Source organism: Triplophysa dalaica, chromosome 2 (assembly GCF_015846415.1).
Source record: "Triplophysa dalaica isolate WHDGS20190420 chromosome 2, ASM1584641v1, whole genome shotgun sequence".
Classification (NCBI taxonomy): Eukaryota; Metazoa; Chordata; class Actinopteri; order Cypriniformes; family Nemacheilidae; genus Triplophysa; species Triplophysa dalaica.
In genome coordinates this window covers 6,691,742-6,713,534 of record NC_079543.1, presented here as the reverse complement: position 1 = coordinate 6,713,534, position 21,793 = coordinate 6,691,742, and the positions used below count along the sequence as shown (strand labels likewise).

At 36.7% G+C, this 21,793-nt stretch overlaps 1 protein-coding gene across 1 annotated transcript; it reads left to right on the top strand.

Moving 5' to 3' along the window:
• Nucleotides 1-9,550: 9,550 nt before the first annotated feature.
• Nucleotides 9,551-21,097, top strand: dkk2 (dickkopf WNT signaling pathway inhibitor 2). Its single transcript, XM_056731003.1, has 4 exons — nucleotides 9,551-9,982; nucleotides 18,571-18,721; nucleotides 18,801-18,926; nucleotides 19,488-21,097. Exons 1-4 carry the CDS (start codon nucleotides 9,809-9,811, stop codon nucleotides 19,736-19,738), a joined length of 702 nt encoding a protein of 233 aa, XP_056586981.1. The 5' UTR covers nucleotides 9,551-9,808; the 3' UTR covers nucleotides 19,739-21,097.
• The last annotated feature ends 696 nt before the right edge of the window (nucleotides 21,098-21,793 follow it).

Below are 21,793 nucleotides of genomic sequence, written 5' to 3'. Positions count from 1 at the left end.
AAACACGTGCATTAAACCTGAGAGGTGAATGAGAGGGAATTGTTCATTTATAGATTCCGGAAAACAGGAGCAATCGGGGAAGAAAACAAGGGCGATTCATTAATCTCTGTAAACCGCACATTTGTCTCCCCCCCCACCACCCTACTATTGTAAGCAACAAACAATGGAGTCTTTTGTACACAATTTATTTTGTCTGTATACTGAACATACTGTCTGTGACCTTTTGAATGGCGTTGTAAATCCACATCCACTTGTATAGCTTTGAAAAATTGCCAATTTTAGAATAGAAAAGTTTAATTATAATTGTTAAAATATTACAATAAACACTCACTCACCATTATTATGCTATATATATGTTTTATTTTATTAATATAGAAAATAATTATTAAATGTACTATCAGCTCAGTGCCAATAGCCTTGTGGTTAGTGTGCCGACATAAAGTGCCAGTGCATCTCTGCCCTACACTTTCCTGTCAACTCTCCACTTTCCGATACCATTCAAAGCATAAAAGCCCCCAAAAATAATACTTCTTTAAAATCTATAATCAGTTTTAATTCTAATAAACAATCACATTTTCCCTCACCATGGAAGACTGTATATACTGTCTTTTTAATTTAATATAAATAATAATTAAGTAATTACATAATTCAATTTATAATCAGTTTGTTATTCAGTTCCTAAATAAATTGCTTGCTTTAAAAAAAAGTCTTAGACTTCAACTTTAAACTTAAATTAATTTTTAAATTGAATTACCTTAATTTTTACTTGAATTTATTTATTTATTTATTTGTGTGTCGGACATATGTGATAAAAAAGACAATACTGTATTATTATTTAGACTTTTTCCTTTTCTTTTTTTGAGAGACCAATAAATTGACTTTTATTATGACATTGAAGTTCAGTTAATCCAGAAGTTCTCTAGAAATGGCATGAAGGCCTTCTGCTCTACTCCTGATCTTTTACATTGTAGTTAAATAAGTTTTTTTACAAGTTCAGTGAGTTGTCAGTAGTATCGCATGTTTCCATTTCTATTCTCCAGAAATTCCTGCAAAACCCAGATCACAATAAATCAGTCACAATGGATCTACCAGTGGCATTGTTGCTGCCTCTCGGTTTATTCCTATAAGGTGGTTTTCAAACTCACTTTATATTGGACAGATTTAATTTAAGAAGACAGATGTATTTAGATGTGGGTATCACTCATGTGTCCATGTTTACATTTGCATTTCTCTTGGCTACATTCTGAGAAAGATTTATTCAGTCCTGTCCTCAATATCTTAGACAACTGAAGTCAAGGTGATTATGTATATGCTTTTCATTTTTTCTGGTCATATTATGATATTTTTTATGTGCAACTACTGTAAATCAAAAAGTATCGAGCTAAAATAAAATAAAAACACAATAAAGGAATACTTTCCGAAACGAAAGGCTTCGGCTTCATTGCATCCCAAATGTACGGTTTATGACTTAGTTTCTTCCCAAAGGTACACACGCATTGAAGACATCTGCAATTTAAACAGGTGGAAAGTGATCGCGAGGAGGCAAACAAAGCTACTGGTCCCTGGAAACAGGTTAGTGATGCTAAAAGACTAGCTAGTAGCGGATGTTCAGGAAGTTAAATAAAAAATTTCCAGTGCTTTTAATGTAGAATATTAACAAGAATATTTTCACTCAATGTATGAACCGATATTTATAGAGTATTAATTCAATGTGAAGAGAACCAATGAGATTTGAAGTTACAGTAACAATGTGTCACCAAATTTGAGTTGAAAGCTCAGATCTGTTTGTTTCCATTTCAATTTGGCTGACAGCTCAAAATATTCATTGTTTTTCCTCAGAAACGTACGGTTTCGCTACAGAAGACATTTATTAATCTACTCGTGATTTCTGAATGACTTTTGGGATGTAAGATATGTGCTTTTTGAAGCTTTACCATTTTGAGTACCACATAGAAGATAAAATGACAGAGTTTTAGTATAAAATGATTAATTTTGTGTTGAAGAGACCAAGACCTCTGGGCTATGTGAATGTACCACATAGACATGTCTGGTATGTGTAATGCACCAGAGGAAAGAATATATCATAATATTGTCAACATTTATATTTTCTTACTGCAATGCATGTGTTAACAAATGCAGTTCTGCATCGCAATTCCAAGACAGGCGGATCACACCATCATGTTATTTGCGAGATAAGACCGTGCCATAAAATGGTGTTTTAGACCAGGAGCATATTTTTTAGGTGAGAAACACTCTCCTTGTGTGTATTTGTGGTGTTCTAGATTCCGTCTCTGCTCATTTACACCTAATCATTTATCAGTGTGAAAATCAGCCGTTGTGGAGGGACAGATGGAGAACATTAAAAGTGTATATACACGACGAACGGCTCGCTAATGCTCCTCAGAATGACAGCGGCCATTCGCTATGCATATGGGTTCCATTTGCCAAGCTTGAATTTAACAGATTTCCATCCTCCGTGTAGTTTGTTTTTCTTCTTTGAAACTTTTATTTTGTTTTCATGTCAGTTGAGTAAGAGTGACTGGCGGTCAGGTACAGTTCCAGAACAATTTAAATACATTTCAAACTCTTGGACTGGCAGAAAAACCCCAAAATGCTTGGTCACTCCAAAGTAAAATGTTCAACATTTATTTACGGTATTGCGCTGTATATACACTACGGACAAATCTATAATCAAATCAACAGTATGTGCCATTAGATAGTATAATTGACCTATTGAGTAATGTGTGATTGGTGAACTACGGAATATCATTTTACATGTGTAAAACCCAGAACAGAAAGGAAGCCTGATATTTTGCCATTGTAGTCTGTTAATGCCTTGAGGAAGTGACTGATAAAGAGACCTTCAGAATACCAGAGCTTATGGTATTATTGAGTTCTGTGAGGCCCTTTGAACTTCACATAAAGATTTGTTTCCTCTCTATTCAGACAAATTACATTTGATCTTGTGAGTGTGCTTTTCTTTTAAAAACTCTTTTAACTCGCCTATTGAGTGAGAAAAGGCAAAGTGACTTTCCGAGTGCAAATGAACAGCTAGGACCATATCGAGTTAATAAACATACAATGGCACAGCTGTTTTAGGGAGAGAATTTTTACTAGTGCTCCCTTTCTCTCTCTCTCTCTCTCCGTCTTTCTATACACTACCATTCAAAAGTTTAGGGTCACTTTCTTTATTTATATTTTTCCCACATGGGAATTACATTATGTATGGTATGCTAAATAAATTGAATTAATTTGATTCTAATTAGTGTTTTTTTAATTAAATAAATAAACAATTTATATATTTATTAGATTTTTAAATTGTAATATAGAAATTCATTTGTTGGCACAATTAAAATATGAAAAACTTTGCAGTCAATATTGTTTATGTCTATATGTTTTAAATGTCTTAAAGAGAGTATTTTTTTTACACTTGTGGTCCTTGTGTGAAACCCGTCTTTGAAGATATTTTGAGAAATGTCTGTGTGGGTTTTGTGTCAAAACAATGTAAGTCAATGGGGACCGATGTTGTTTGGTTACCAACGTTCTTCAAAATATCCTCCTTGGTTGTTGCGATGAAGAAAGAAAGTAACACAGATTTTGAACAGCATGAGGGTGAGTAAATTATGACAGAGTTTTCATTTTTGCCTCAACTACTCCTTTAATCCATCGGTAATGCTAAAGTGCTATATTACTAGATACCACATTTGCTTTTAATTTCATGTTTGAATCCGACACCAGAATCCAATTTGGAGATTCACATAGACCGAAGCCAGACTTCATTAGACACCGTGTATTTATGTTCCAGTGTTTACTAAATGGTGGTTTGAATGTTTTTGCTATTGAACGCTTGCTCATCACTCTTTCTGCCCAGAACTGGGAATTTAAAGTCCAAGAATAAGATTGATGGATGTTGACAAGACATTGTAACATCCCCAGGAGTATCGCACTCATTTAAACCCAAACTAATCCGTGGAGTCGCTCTCGACCAATTGCTTGTTTAAGATTCTGTGTTGCAAAATATGGAACTGTTCATTTAAAATGTTGCCCACAACTCTTCCTTAGACCAGGACGATCTTCTGGAATCAATTGTCACCTCAACAGTGTGTCAGCACATCTGAAAACTTCATCCAGGCATCTGCTTCACTTTGAGCTCTCAATGCAAGAAATTGTCACCCAAGGCAAAATCACAGCCAAGAAAGTAGCCAGCACACATAAAAATCCAAACCAAAATATTACCTCAACTTTTATTCAAATCGGCCTACATTGGCAGCAATATACAAGAGATCATTTTGCTGCTTATTATTTATAGCTGATGATGATGTCTACTAGCTCCTTGGCTAATTTGTCTTTAGGCAAATTTAAGTGTACTTTTTCTGCCATAAATTTAATAAAATTAGTCTTGCAATCCATTTCAGCTTTAAATTTTGGCCAATGGTGAGTTGCTGTAATTTAAACAAATTGTACAAATTGTACAATTGAACTTATTTTGATTTGTTAAAATATTGTCCAAGGGATACTTCACCCAAAAATGAAAATTCTGTCATCATTTACCCACCTCCTAATCTCTATAAATATCTTTGTTCTGATGAAAAAATGTAAACATTTCAGCGAACACACAACACTACGGCGGATCATTGCTTCATGCCATCATGCCTTGAGTAAGTGCAAAAGTTTACTTAGCTTTTTTCATAGTTGTTAACATGGCTTGAAACGGAGAGCCTGAAGTGCTTCTCCAGTTTGGTTGTTGATGTATGACGTAGTGTTTCGTTAATTTGACTCACGCCGTTGACCGTAATCCTTTGTGCATCTTGAAGCGATCGAGTGAAAAACACCATAGTTTCCAATGGACACTACGTGTGCCTGATGTAACGGAGCCGGCTGAGATTTTAGTGGACAAACGTCATAGTTCCGTGTGCGTATAACCTATTGGGTGACCCGAGATGGTCTGGGGGCAGTTTTTGTGGTATTTTATTAAACATTGAAATTGATGATACATTTTGTTCATTCAAACATCAGCAAAATAAGAAAACCCACCAAATTAATTGATATTCCAGAACTATACAATTAAATATGTTTTGGTTTAATTACAAGTTTATAAGTCTTTTCAAAGCGATGCACCCTTACAACGAAAAAGCTAGGGAACCACTGATTTGGGTAATCCACATGACCCCAGTAAACTGATAAACGCTCCTTAGCATTTGGAAAAAGGGAACAAGTAATATCTTAAGATAATTTAACAAAACAAAAATGTAAACTAGATGGTCGGAATATAAAATATCTTCAGATCTCATTGGTTCTTGCACGTTTTACTGTGATACGCAAAATTTGTGAGATTTACTAACTAGACATGCAAGAACCAGTAAGATTATTAATTTGTGTTTACCTGAATAAAGGAAGTCATATACATCTGGGATGCCATGAGGATGAATCAAGAGAATCAGATCATTTTCAATTTTGAGATGAACTGTTCCTTTAAATCAACTTCAGTCAATCATTCAGAAGCGCTTTACATCCTCGTATTATGCCAGCTGGGAACAATAGCGTTCGCCTAAATGAACACCGTTAGCATGCCCGCTCCCTGCCTGTTGCTCATGCGCCAGGACAATGAACCATTGTGTTGCAGTTATTTAATCCAGCGAGCTCTGGCAGTGAGTGATCGCAAAAAAATGATGTCACTGGAAGTGCTTGTAAGACAAGTACAAAGGAGCACCTTAGATACTGATCTGCAGCCAGCTTCATGTGAAGAATATAGAGGAAGCCGGTAACAACAACACAAGCCCGTTGATTTGACAGAATTAGGCAATTCTCTCCCTAAAATAAGACATGTGGGCTGTAAGACTGTTGTTCTGGAATGTTTACATTATACTGATGCTGGGTCTCATCAAAAGTGACAAGACCAACAAAGATGGAAAACAGAATTGGTACAGACAAGGCAAAAATGGGATGGCAAAAGTCAAAACGATGTATTGAAGCAACATGTGATAACCAGGCCCACATGGAACAGAATGAAGACACGTGTTGATACACATATCTCGCCCCTTCCACGGTTATTTGTTTGTAATTTCATCATGCATTCAGCAACCAATAAGAATGGACCAGATATGGATTGAAGATCTCCTGAAAAAAATATGGATACTGGGGGAAATCCCATTTTTATGGATTCAAGTTCTTCTGGGATAACTCATAGAATATTTCTCAGTATCTGCTCTTATAGGTGACTTAAGTTTCATTAGATGTACAGAGCCTGAGGGATGGTTGCATTTGCCCAGATCAGCCTGCCTATAGGGCTGAGTCAGGAACTACGCATTTAAGCCTTTGATTTACCAGAAACTTCCCTTCATGTGGTTAACGCTTCACTAAAGAGCCGTCGCTGTTATCAATTAACAAATCTGAGTCATTAAGTTGAAGTCAAGAAGCTGCATTCATGCGTCGACCGCCATTTGACTCCAAGGGAAAGAGTGTAATCCATCTTCCGGCCAATACCAAGACGCTGGAGGACCGCTTATCAGATGGGACAGCGCAGCTTTTCATCCTGACCCGTCATTCCATTCCAAATGACATCACCAAAACTTCTTGGAATTCAGGGATACTGAGGAACAATCATTCTGAACCAAGTCTGAGGAGAGAATGCGTGTTCTGTTTTGTTAGGATTGCACCGTACTTTAGCAACAGTTGTAAATGTCAAAAGATATCAAACAAAATAATACAAATCTTAATTGTGTGAAAAATTGCAATGTTACAAATTAGTAAAGAGAAAATTTTGATTGTGTGTGCTGTTTCTTATGTAAAGACAAAACCACATTACTTTATTCAGAACGAGCAACACTCTTAAGCAACTGTTAACGTCAAAACAAATAAAATAAATAAACCAACAAAAATATGAAATGAGACATTTCTCTGGGTATGTGGGCTTGGGTTGTTTTAATTTGTTTTTTTTTTAATCTGATACATTTCTGTCAACTCAACATAAATAAATAGATACATAAATGAGGTTAGAAATTAACACAAAATCCTGTAAATAAGAAAAACTTGGTTGAATTCTAAATAATGCATTTTTCTTATTTAGTCACTTAATCTTTTGTTTACGGGATGTAAATCATGGTTTTAGTTTTCCTTTCACCATTGGCAAACGTTAAATCGTTTCTTTTACAAATCTAGCTATCTGGCCGTGACTCCTATCAGAACTTTATGGATGATTGAAAAGCGGAAATAAAACATGTTAAAACCACACACCTGTTTTTCATTATTCATCAAAAATAGATTAGGCAAACATCATGGTTTGGAAGAAACCCAAGGCATAACTCAGTCACAAAGCTGCAGACGTACAAAAGATGTTGAAGTGGAAAAAAAGCAATGGCAAATTGTTGTTTGTGGTCTCAGAATTATGATCTGATGTGGGCCTGCAGTCTTGTGATTGTATAGGCACCTGTTTTAAACATTTATGACTAAAATAACGCACGTAGTTAACAACAGTGTTGACCATTGACGTAAGCAAGCTGCGTCAAGCAATCTCAATGTGTTTGCGCTGAAATTGCATGTATGTGAAGCAACAGTAGGACTATATTCACAGTGTACCTGGCACTTGGAAGATGTTAGATATAAAACATTCACATTTGGGGTGGTGTGTGGTTTAGTGCTAAAGCGACAACTTTAATTTACGGTGCATTTCAATGTATAGGCCTACTTGAGTTCTCACCTCAAGTGTGCGAATAAACAAGAACATTTAAATACTGACATACAGAAAACGACAGTGTGAATTACTAAAAGCAGTCCCGTACTGTTTTTGAACGTGCAAATATCCAAACACATGCAAATGTTGACCTACTGTGTGTTTATGTTAAGCGTAACGTGGAATAACACGCCCGCATGTGGCCGCTGATTTGACGCAAAGAACATAGTAGATGTTGGCATATGATGTAACCGAGATAATAAGATAAGACACACTTCACTGACAGATAGGTAGAGTAATGTTTCTCTAATACACCTCTCGCGGGCATAATTTGTGCTGGAGACGATCCAGACGTGACTCAGATGTGCTGCTGCAATGATAGAAGATTTTACAACACTCAAGTTGGCACCCGTTCTGTGTATACAGTGGCTGGCATTTAGAACGACTTTGGAACTTCTGACCCACCAAATTTAAATAAAATCGAAGAAAAACAACAACAGCTGATGTCTGCTGTAAATTTGTACCCGCTTATTGCCTTCGAGATGGCTCGAGTCCATATAGCCTTTGGACTAATGCAGCCCGTGTGCACAAAAGCATCACATCGAAGCCATCAACGCTCAGTGTTTCAGAACACCACCCAGAGTTCTCGCTGGCCTCCTCGCAGCCTTTATTTACTTTTCCACTTCGTATTTTCCCTCGAACCTGTTCGGCACTTTTATCCCCCATATTTTCCAGAACTCAGCCTGAAGCTGCCAGAAACTCAATTCCTATGATTTCATCATCATAAAGCAGATGCGTTACACAACATAACATTACCGTAATACTGCCCACGTAGTTTCATATTCCCCGGGCATATTTGATTTATTATTGTGGCTCATCTACCCATTTTTTTCTTCCTCCAAGATTCATGAAGCGTAAGTGATTGAAATTCACATGAATTTGTGACATTTACTGTACACGTTGTCTAAAATAAAATGTGAATGTTTGCTCAAATAAATATGTTTTGCTTCTTTAATGGACAACATTTTAATTCTCGTGTCAAGAAACTTTGGCCACTTTCCAGTTCTTTCTAACAAACAAAGTTATTTGTAGTTTATCATTATTATTGTTTGTTTAGTTAATTTTCTAAATTATATGCTTATGAATAAGGCTGTATTAATCATATAAGGATTTTGCTCTATTGAATTGCGTGTGTGGCCAAATAAGTGCCCAAAAGTGTTGAATATTTGTACAGCTTTGCTTTTGATGCCCCCCTCAGGGTAAATTAAACCATAAAAATATGAGATGTTTGGTACAAAATAGACAAAAAAATTGACATTCATTGGCCAAACTATAGCAATTACAGAGAACTCAGGTTTTATTGTCCACATTTTTTATCTTTTGTTAATATTCGTGATCATATGAATATTTCGAATGCATTGGCTCTCAGTAAATCTTGCTCATGTGTAATGTTTTGCCTTTTCTTAAAAATCTGTGAATTCTTCTCAAAGCTGAAATGTAGTTTACACCCAAAGTGCAACTGGCAACCTTTAATAAATAGATTTGAATGAAAAGCAAATGTGTCAGTTTTCCAAAGTTGGTCATCACTTTTGGCCACGACTGTTCAAGCAATCCCCTTAAGATTTACGCAAAAGTGTAGCCCATGCCAGATTCAATAAAATACTTACAATAATAAATAATGAACAGGTTCAACTTTACGTATTTGGACATCCAGATCTAAACTTTCAAAGTAAGTCCACTGGGATGGTTTACTGGTGTCTTGTGTGAACGGGCGCACCGCAGATCAGTTTCATCTTTTGTCAATACAGAATGGGGGCGGAGGAAACACATCCTATAAAAAGACGGCATCCCACATGATGAAACGCCAGGCTGCTTCACAAACACAGACACACACGGGCTGGATTTAAATCGTGCTCATCTCATCTCTCTCTCTGCGTGCATTCCCATTGGTTTTTGAGTACAGCATCCTGACGCCTCGGCTTTCTCTACCTTGCACATCACGTTTTGCATCACGTTTTTTCCCCGCAGATATCAGACAGTTTGATGGACACTTTAGAGAGGAATTTAAACTTTATAAAGCGTGGTTGTCAAAGCGCAAAGTAGTCAGCACATTCACGTTTAAAGTCAGCCTCAGAAAGGATGCTGAGCGTTACGCGGAGTCGGTGCTGTTGGATGTTGACGCTGGTGATCGCAGCGATGCGGATGGGAGACGGGACCGAGGCGCAGGGCAACGCCATCAAATCACTGGAGCCGCTGACTGCCACCGCGAACCGCACCAGCGCGATCCCGAGGAAAGACAACATGCGCGCACAGGTAAAGACTATATGTGCTTTTTTGTTATGTCGGTCATTTACAGTACTAATATTCAAAAGCCTATCCAATTCCTTTGGAAAATTCATCACAACATTAATTACAGCAATACTACTTAAAGTATTGTACCATCAAAATTAGATTTTAAAGACTTACAAATATAAATGATTTGATGACAATGTGCTTCATGTGGTAACATCTTTCCAAACAGATTTTCAAAATGACAGAATCAGCTTGCTGGGTTCCACCAAAAGTTCTTTTTAAGGATTATGTTGAGTGGAAATAACCACAACAAAAACTTTTATTGGTTGTATCCAAATGTTTTTTTAACTAAAAGTGATAAATCACATTTGAAGTACACTTGTCAAGAGAACAGAGGTTTTCTTTGGTGTGTTTTCCAATTAAAACCTAATTGAATGGTTTGGTCTGACACTTTGATGGATTTGCAGCGTAGATCATGATAACGTGTTAAATGCATACCTATAGTCATGGGTTGAATCTTAGTAGATGTATTTTATGCATCTCAGTTGAAAAATTCCTCAGGGCTCATACAGTTGTGTCATTTCAGAAGATGGCAATGGTTAGTTAATATAGTTTTGGGAAATAAAATAGATTATTGTACATCTGTAAAGAGATCAATGTCCTTTTGAGAGTTGGAGGACTGAATATATTTTTATTCAGGTTAATCTTGGATTACCAAAAAGCTTAACCCCTCAACATAAGGTGTATATCACAATATCATTATGCTTTGCGTTATAGGGGTTTCGGTCTTGGTTATATCTCTCAGCGTGTCCATAAAAATACAGACGTTGCCTTAATTAAGACCAGACATAATTTATTAGAACATCCAATGCAAAAAAAGAGGTAATGTGAGAACATTTTTCCGTTTCACTTCCTCTCCGGAGTGGGAAGACCTCCAAGTTCCCCGCCAGACCCTCATTTAAACAATTGCTCTCAACATTGCCATCTTTGTAAATGCAAGCCTGGATGTTAAGACTGCAGCCATACATGTGGAAACGACTACAATCCAATATTAGTTAAATGTCATGCTACATTTAGCTGCTTATCCAAATGTAGATTGCTAACAACTCTGTAGATTGCTAGCAGAGCGAGCGTCGTCTCATTTTGGGGGCTGCAGATGTTGCAGATAAGTACCAAATCGTGGACAGATCCTAACTTTACTTGGGCGGATAACATTTGAATTGTTTTTATATTTATATATTATATATTATATATATTATATTAAAGTTTGGCTGTAAATGGAGTTTTACATATGGCTATTTGTCAAGCTAGAGCAGATTGCTCTGTTCATATATTTGAGCCAAGAGTCACACCCAAGATCACCACAAGTTCACATCTTTTCATGTACAGTGTAATGGTTTACAGCGTTCTTGTGTTCAAATTAATGCCAGAATGACTGTGAATACTTATCCTGATTAACTGTTAAAACACCAGAAAGACTGAAATAGTGGTTATTGGATAAAAAATAGAATAAACTATTTTCCTTTTTAAGGTGACAGTCCTGCCAGAGACTTCAGCTGCACAGGACAAAAAGTATATCAATTCTGAAGTAACTATGTTTAAACAGCAATAAATCATTTAATAAATCAAGAATCGTTGTGGAATTGGATCCGATCGTAAAGTGCTCAAAGATTCCCACTCCTATGAAATAACTTGCAATTTGGCAGACGAGGTGAAAAAAATAAAATGACTTTCTTGCAATGGCTTCCATATATGAGTTACTATAAAATGCTTTTCATTTTTATCTGTCACCGCTGCACCCTAAATGTTTCCTCTCAAGACCCCCAACTCTTTAATTCTCAAGAATATGGTGAAGATTATAACACAAGCTCCTTATAAATCTCCCATGTTGGCGCGCTACCAAGCGGTGCAAATTGGGCAGGCAAAAGAAATGGCCACCCAGATTCCTACATCCGTCTCAGAGATCAAATACGTTTGGTGTCTCTTGGTCTACTAAAGCTAAAGCGTTTTATTAGTAGTAGTTTTAACTTCATTTAAACGCGTCTAGGATTCTTACCAATGAAACTAGTGTCAGATGTCGGCTTTCCGCTTGTTCTGTTTTTATTTACGGGTCCGCAAGTCACATAAGCATTTGTATCAGTGCGAAATCACTCACTTCAGATGAGCTGAATAATGAGGTATATGGATGCGGGTCAATGACGTACTTCCGCTAAAATCTCAGCCAGGCTGTCTAATCCGGCGCTGTAGGGAACAATGGCGTCAGGATGCAGATAGGATTGCGATCAACAACCTGCAAACACTTCGCCGTAAGTCGACAACCAAAAAGGAGAAGCACTTCAGGCCATCCGTTTCTAGGTACATCAACAAATATGAAAAAAAGCAAAATGAACTTTTGTACTTACTAGAGGCTTGATCACAGAGGCACTTAACAATGTTCACCCGTAGTGCTGTTCCCCACGAAATTTTAATGTTTTCTTATCTAACACATCGTCTTCACTTGGTAAAAAAACTAGTTCCCCTAATGAGTGCGTAAGTGACCTAGCTGGCTGAGATTTTAGCGGAAGTACGTCATCGTCCCGTGTGCATATACCCCATTGTTCGAGGGCTTTCCATTTTGCGGGTAATTCAAAAGGAGGATATGGCCATTGGTGGGGCACGTTCACCTCCCTAGCGGAGGGGAAGAGACTAATAATCCGCCTGAACACGAGAGCTGTTTTACATCAGAGTTGCAGCTTTGGTCTTCTTATTTTATTAGACTCGGAGGTTCTGTTAACGAGTAGGACCGGGCCAGGAGATTTGTTTTGTCTGGATTGTAAACCGGCGAGGTGAGTCGCCCCTCTTCCTCCCTCCGAGGTTAAGTGACTGTTTAGTGATGCTAACAAGCTGAGTGAGTAAAATAAAACAGACGAAGGTGTGGCGGCTAACCGGCCTAATTATCGTTACTTCCTTTATATGAGGAAAATGAAAGTCTGAGAGACATAATGGGGTTTCTTACAACATTAAACAGTAACAGGGTGTAATGTCGCATCTCTGGAGCATTCCCAGTATTCCTGGTCTGTGACGGTTAACCGTTTGATTAGCAATAGGGAGCCACAGAGATGACGTACTTTTGTATGCACAACCCCAAAGCGATTTAGGACTTCTTGTTCCATCGCTCTTCTGGTTTTTTTTAATGGGTTTTTGGTAAATCGCCCGAAATAAGGTCTGTGGTAAACCAAACCTCTAAATATTTTTTCGTTTTATTCTATGACATAAAACACACCAATTATATCCCGCTTGTGAGATTTTAAAGCCTTCTTGTGTCTTAAAAACAGCAGTTGCTAACAAGTCGCTAAAAGCGACTACTTGGACACCATCACGCATATAAAGCTCACAAATAAAGCAACATGGGCACAAATCTCTTAAAATTTAGAAGCGGATTATTTCACAGGGTAATTACTTACCAGGGAACACATTTTTAGTAAAGTTTGAAAGGGTTGTCGGTGCTTGGTGGAGGTGACGTTGATATCGAGTGAACTTAATAGTAGTCTGTTTATAGCATCGTGTTAGCTTTCTACTTCTGCCGATTGTATATTGGCTTCAAAAGTAACAAATTTAGTGTTCATTTGAAAAGATTATCTTGATTGACAAAACGTGTAAACATCATAAACCTTTGTTAATCCAATCGTTTTTTTTGCGATCTTTCAAAACTCTGTGGGAAATACCCGTAAGCTTTCGGTTGAGGGAACCAGCGAGGCACTTACTTCCAGGTTAGCCTTCAAAAATACTTCATCTCTGAGCGTCTCCATTGTTGCATTTCTAATCATCAATAGCCAATGCTGATGTCTTCAACTTGTCATATTTACGATATGAACGCACCACGATCTCTGAATTACAAGTGGGAAATTAGCAAGGTAGGAATTTTCTCGAGTCTCTGACTTTCCGGTTCATTTAAAGATTGATGAAAGTTATGGATAATAATTGGTATACATGTGCAGGTTAACTGCAATTAATTTTAAGTTGTTGTTGACAATATCAACACACTCAATAAAGTTGTCTAGAAATTTCTATATAGTCAGTTTATGCGGTAGCACTAGTTTTCCCATCATTCTTTGTGGCATTATGAAGAGGATGCTGATTTGTTTTACTAGCTTTTTTATGTCATTTTGTTGAATTGCAAGAAAGTGAATAGGAAAGAAATATTAATGGCCAATTTTCCCCATTTTTCCTACAATTTCCCCAAAATATATCGTAAGTAGAATCTTTCCAGGTATACTAAATAGTAATTCTTATTTGTGATTACTACATTTATTCCATTAAAAAGAATATACCCCAAATGGGTTTGTTACGGACAGGTCATGGGTGTTGGTGAGATAAACGTGAAACGGAAGAGATTTCCTGTGCGATCTGATACCTATGGGACTGTGGCCTTTGAGGGTGGATAAGGTTTGTTTGTTCTGTGACATAGTTTATTTTACTCTTGAAAACCCTCTCAATTCACTAACACCATTCATGGCATCTTTGCTTTTGCAAGGTCAAGGTCCCTTGAGGACCATATGTGTTAGACATGGGTTTAATGTGCAAAAACCCATTCAGATAATGAGTATGTTTTGCCCAGATAAACCAAGACTAAGATCAAATGAAGGCTTAAAGTCTCAATATAGTTTACCAATGATTAAAAAAAAGCGTTTTATATAAATGCATAAATCTTCTATAAATGGGATTTAAATTGCTTATTAAAAATCTGAACATTTTCATCAGCACTAAAATAAACAATAAAATAAAGTTAATGTGAAATAAAGCAATTCAGATTTTATTACTCTCAAATGAAGCCATTCGTAAAGCAAAGGTCGTAAAAATTCAAAAACATTTAAAAATCGTAAATGTAACTTTGCTCAAAGCATTATTCTAAGGATACAAAAAAATCTTGGAATGGTATTACATCTGAAAAACTGAGGAGTATTGTCTATTGTTTTGGCTCTTACCTCACAAACCAGATGATACAATTTTGTTCTTTTTAAGACAATTTAGAAATCTATCACTGAACTGTAGCTGAAGTATTACACGCTGATCTGTGACTAACAAGATAAGACTTGACATAGTTTGGGTATAACCTGATATAAATCCCAAACGTTTTTCACGGAAAGGATGAGGGAATATAGAGATAGGGAGATTTCAAAGACATGGCACGATTAGTCTTCAAAGTCCAGCATTTGTTGCCAAGCAGAAGAGAGCCGGCACGAGGGCTTCCCTCATGACTGTCTGTCTCTGAGCTTATCTCCGTGTCACTTATCTCACACGTGAGCAATTAAACCATAGTGTGAAATCTGAGACGAGGATCAATGAGTCGTATCCAAGCATCGACCGGGTCATAAAAATCCTGCCGTGATGACTTTGTCAGATTATGTGCTGAAACGTGGTGGAGAAAGCTATCCTATACACGTCAAGATCATTTCTTTTTATTGCTGAAAATGACTCCTTTAAAGGTCAGGAGACGTTATTAAGATAACAGGAGACACAATTGACAAAAAAATAATAATATACAGTTAAATTATAGCATACAGACCTCTTTTGGTGATGTAAACAATGCCGGTTCAACGCTGGTCCAAAAAACAACAACGTTTGAACAAGATACAACAAACAGAATATTTATGACCGATTTAAAAAGAAAAGCAATACATTTTTAGTTTTAATTAAATATTACTAATCCTAAATACTAATACTTAATAAATAAAAACAGAAACTTGAAGTGCTTTTGGAACAGTGTGAACATCTTGCAAAGTGGTCTATAAAGCTGAGAAAATTTGTTGTTGGAGAGATGTGGTGAGAAATGTTTGCATTTATAATTTAAAATCTATGTGTTTTGATCGCAAACTTTGGTATCCTGGCCAAAAGTTTTGGGCATAGTTTGAACGACACATCAAAAAACTGTGTAAAAAATAACACACATTTGATTTTTGTGTGTGCACGGCAAAAACGTAAAATAAACATCTTTAAAACCATGGGGAACAGTAATGTGTAAGTATTCAGTTAGTTTTAGGATTTAGCAAAGGTCACTTTAAGGGCTCTGCAGCGTTCAGACTGTCTGTCTTACATGCTATATTCATCCGCAAATTGAATGCACTCGGTAACCCTCTAATGATGCTGCGAGCGAACAGTGAATTTTAAGGTCAGTGACTTTTTAGTATTTAAAACTTTTATGGGCTTCATTTCTTCCTGATTTCTCTTTTGAGTGTATTATTGGTGGTTTGGCGCGATTTCATCATGTGTTTTCAATGTATCAAACTCTGTTACATATAAGAAAGGAATATCGCTCTGAGCTCCGTCGATCTACAAAGCGCATTTCAGAATCTTTCCTTCAAATGTTATTAGATATTGAGAGATACTCTTCTTTTGTAGGGACACGTGTTTCCTGTTTGATGCTTTACTGAGGTTTGTTATAACGTTGTTAGCTGTTTCCCTAAGTAAATCTTCATTAAGTGCAGATTGTAATTGATAGCGTGGTAACAGGCACGGCATTACCTTACGGTACATCAAGAATAATTAAGCTCAAAATGAAGAGAAGTAAATCAAACAGTGCACTTAAATCAGTTCTAAAGGATCTTGGCAACTAACGTTAGATGCAAGCCAGAGGTCTAACCTGGTTATACTTTAAAGTTCTGCTAATAAAAAATGCCTGTGGTAGTAATAGACAATTTGTCTGTTAAATGAAATTATAATATTATAGCTTACAGATTAAAGAGCCTGTTTTATGTTATGTTTATGAGCTGTTTTCATTGGGTCAAATTATGATGTTTTTCATAACTTTTTGCAAAAAAATGTTACGTTGCCATAAAAAATCTTTCGCAATAAACAAGACTGCAAGCTGTTTTCCTGACATTTATCAGGTTACTTATTAAATTGAAGACTTACATGGGACAATACAGAATTAGAGGTTTATTTATTTAAGTTTAAAACAAAAGCGTTTTCTAACCTCTTTGTAAGTCGCTTTGGAAGCGTCTGCTAAATGACTAAATGTAAATGTAATATTTTTCAATAAGAGCATGTGTTGTGGGTCGATTTTCATTTGAAAATGTCGTGATGACTGTATTTACATTACACATACACACATATTCAGGCATTTTGAGTAAGTAACATAACACGTTTATTTAATAAATAGCAAAAAACACATGATGCAGATACAAAACAGTTTAAGTGTATCGAGGTCCATAAACATTTATTAAAACATTAATACTTTTACAAATGCAAAGACAAATGGGTCTTTCTCTGACCAAACAAAATGGCATGGGGTCGTTTTTATAACAATTGCTTTAGGTCGCTTAAATAAAAAAAGGAAAATAAAAGACAGAAGTCAGCAGAGTCTCTTGTTTGCTCTCTGGTTCAGTCCATACAAGTGACCGTTACAATAGGCACCGTTAAAGTTTTAAAGATCCTTTATTAGATTTAATATTGAAGTCCCAGTGAACAGGAAGTTACGATCCTGTTTACCAATGCATTTTGAATGAGAAAAAATGTGGGCATGGCTTGTTTTTCCCTGCGATTTGATGTATGAAAACAGCCATTGTATTTTGAAATGGAAACGGACTGAAAGTCAATGGAGTTAACATATTCCCCACCCCGTCATTTAAGGTGGAAAGTGATACATGACGGAAGTGCATTTTCAGATTTGAACGGAAGATTATGAGGGCACATGAATTTAAAAAAAGAAGGACCCACATTTGTAAGCTATTTACTATAAATGCTGCAATATTTCAATAAAAAATATGAATTGTTATTTTAAATTTCAATGGGACTGAGTTCCCCTTTCAAAGTGTTGGCTTAGTTATAGTTGACAATTAATAACCAGCAAAAACTGGCAAAACTTGTTTGTTAAAACGTTTGTTAGCTTAAAAACTATTTTCGAACACTCCCCTCCTCTCAATGCTCAAATTCACAGCAGAGTGCCGCGTCTTATCTGTGAAAAAAGTTACTCGGATCACTTTTAATTGGCTATGAGCTGGTTATTTTGCATGTATCTGGTTTGTAAATGTCGAATAAAAATATGTCTGGTGACAGGTGAGTTGAGTGAGTGATGGTTGTCACTAGATCCAAAGCTAGAATTATGAAATTCAAATATGAAATGAAATAGTTTTCCACATCTGCTGTGGTGTACGTGGCTAGCTCTTGTGCATTTTATATTACAAGTGTTGAGACTCTTTGTGGAACTTTGTAGTGAGCGTCACATAAAAAATTACAACTGCTTCTCTTGTGCCATTCTTCAAACTTTAAATAGCTTTTTTTGTTTAATAAGACAATAAGTGCAAGTCTAGTACAGACTTTACAGACATTTCTGTTGTTTTTACAATTATTATTGTATGAAGTTGCAAATCTATTAACGACATGATGACTGGAAAAACTGGATGAATGTTTGAATGTTTCACACATGTCTGTGTGGGTCATACTGTCTGTTGAAATACTTATTATTCTTAAAAATTCTCACTTACTATTACAATTAATAGTAAGTTATTAGATAGCACAGTGCTTTAATAACTACCAATATCTTGGTATCTTACCAAAGTATAGTGCCAATGTGAATTGCGTCTTTGATGGAAGTGGGCAGGACTTGATTTGTCTTTTTTTTCTGATCTCAGGGATACCCGTGCAGCAGTGATCAGGAATGTATGGTTGGAAGTTACTGCCACAACCCTCAACACGGCCCATCTCGGTGCCTCACCTGTCGCAGGAGGAAGAAGCGTTGTCACAGAGATAGCATGTGTTGCCCTGGCAACCGCTGCAGTAACTGTACGTAACTAAGTCACCTGGCTCAACAAAAGATGGATTTTCTATCAAAAGTTGCTAACTTAAGCTATTTTTTCTTCAGATATCTGTATCCCTGTTTCGGAAAGCGTTCTGTCCTCTCATAAATCTCACTTGGATGAACAAAACAAGCTTTCTGTCAAAGACAAAAGCTGGAGGAGGAATGGAAAAGCCAAGATCTCGCTTAAAGGTGAGGGTCTGCCAACATCACTGTCTGTAAAGCAGAACTAAAGAAAAAGCCAAACGTTGACAAAGTTTATTTAGAGGTTTTGCTCTGAATAGCTGGAGAGCGGCTGGTCTCGCTTTGCCAGATGCTAGATTTAAGGAACACAGTCTGATCAAGTTTTTGATTGACATGTCAAGTAACCAACCACAGTCCTTGTTTTGTGAACTAGCTAAGGCGACCATTGTAAATGGATTAACACAAAATAAAATAAAATTCGACCTGAAAGAATCAGAAAATCGTTTTAATCATTGCTGTCCATCTTAAAGTTAACGCTTGTTATTTCCTGAAAATAAATGAACACAGGTTGTCTAGTGCAGGGTTGTCTACTTGACTTTGTATTGACTCAAAAATACATTTTCATTCATAGACATTAAACAACCATGTTTGTAATGAGTGGATTTGTTGGATTCACCGGATGTGGTTATTCAAGTCAGATGGACAAATTTTACAGTGGCTTAAAATAAAGTGCCATTCATTTTTTCTAGCAATGATTATATGTATTAACACATCTCCTTTAATCCCTAGGTCACGAGGGCGATCCTTGTCTGCGGTCCTCCGACTGCTCCGAGGGCCACTGCTGCGCCCGTCACTTCTGGACGAAAATCTGCAAGCCGGTGCTGCGTCAGGGCGAAGTGTGCACGAAGCAACGCAAGAAGGGCTCGCACGGCCTTGAGATCTTCCAGCGCTGCGACTGCGCCAAGGGCCTGGCCTGCAAGGTGTGGAAGGACGCCACTTCCTTCTCTCGATCCAGGCTGCACGTCTGCCAGATGATCTGAGACGGGAGGCCCCTGCTAACAAACTGCACCTTGGGGCCCCCGCGTCCCGCTGAGGAGGGAGCGGGCAACGACTCCCTTTTCCCAGGACTGACTCGGCTGTGATAAAAACTGATACGCAGATGGACGCGTGCCTGGACATGGTCGGTTTGGGAAGGGTTACAAACTAACGGATGCTTTCTTGTACGAAATGATTTGCTGCACATGTTTCACTGTAGCAAGATTTTATGATCTACAAGCCATATTTATCACTGATGTCTTCGGTACAAGCTCGGACTCTGTTTCAATCGATCTGTGCACTCGACATAGACTAAGAATGGGTTACGATTCACTTCGGAGGTGGTTGTTAATTGTGGTCCCACATGTTTTTTCGATTTTGGTTATTAGCTTGGTCACCCACCAAGGGGATAAAGGGTAGTTCTCCCAAAAAAATGCAATCATTTATTCATCCTTATGTCATTGAAAACCTGTATATTACTATATCTTCTTTAAAAACACAAGAGAAGATATATTGAGAAATCTATATCAAGGTTTCTTGTTGCCAATTTTCTACAAAATATCTTATTTTGTGTTCTGCAGAAGAGAAAAGGTCATACAGGTTTGGAATGGCATGAAGGTGGACAAATGGATGAGCCGTTCTCACATTTACACTTTTTTTTAATGCCAGGCCCTTCTTAAAGTGCACTTTGAGTATGCTTGTATAAGACTATATGTGTAGAAACAAAAGAAGGTTTTTAAGTTCCATACTATTACTTCACGATCCTGAGAAATATGATAATTTGTTCAGATTTACTCAATATAGTAGATTTTTTCGATAGTAAATATCAAGTTTATTCTTATTATCAAGGGAAGTTGTTTACACTATGAGTGGTGAATGTTTCGCGAATCAGGCCATCATGAATCAGAGGCCGTGCTTTGTTCTTTAAAATGATATTATTATATAATTTTTTCTGTGATCCACACCACCTTTCAGCTAAAGTGAAAAAGAATAAAAATACTTATAAGCTCTTATATTGTAAATAACATGAAAATATTTCAGATTGTATTTAAAATGCAGTTGTATATCATGTATATATTGGGGGAACCCTAAAGACATTAAACGTGTTTCTTTTGTGAGATCATCAACTGTTTTTACGCTGAAAATATATGAAAAAAATCCCAGTGCAGGACCGTTGCCATTAAATTATTTACAGAACACTTTTCTCAACTCATCCAGAGCTGATGTTGTGTTTTTGTTTAAATGTCTGTTTTCTTGGGTTACTCGTGACTTTGTTTCCATGTTGTAACTCGCTGTTCTGATTCTGTCTCAATTGTGTATTTACAGTGATTTACACAGATTAAAGAATGTATTTTGTATTACAACGATTTGGCTGCGCTCATAATTTCAGTTCTGAATAGAAATATTATAAATGAAACTGTTGGCAGCTCGTGAAACTGAGCCATTTGTGGCTGAAACGTTCATTTTTAACATTTATGTCATTTGAAAAGCTTAGTGGTAAAATTTGAGGTAAAAATTGTATTCCCCTTCATGCCATGAGCACAAACGCCATAATCTGATTTTGGTCATCAAACTTTTTTTTCAACTGTCTGTTCGTAGACTCTGATTCCAAACGTTAGTTCAGTATGTGGTCGTGACCCACCAAAACACCCATGGTTATTGCTTCTAACCCACTAAAACATTAATAAAAGTCTTGACTTGCACATGCTGTGTAAAAACTTCTCTGTTTGATTTTATTATAACAGAGTTGAAATATTATGCTTGATGAGAGCAATTTAAGTTTACTAAAGATGACAGTTTAAAGCATGTAGTCAAAAGCTTCGTTCACGCGGCACGTTCATCTAACAGACATGTGTAATAATAATGAATGACATGCCAATATTCAGATTAAAACCAATCTATAGATATTTTATTATCTATAAATAATGTGCTGAGGGACACAAATGTGAAGTAAAAGTTGTGACGTATTTTTGTGTCTTTACTGTATTTGACTTGTATTATCTTACACAGTTCAGGGTGGTGTGTTGAAAAAAAGAAACTTATATGCATTTTCTTTTCAA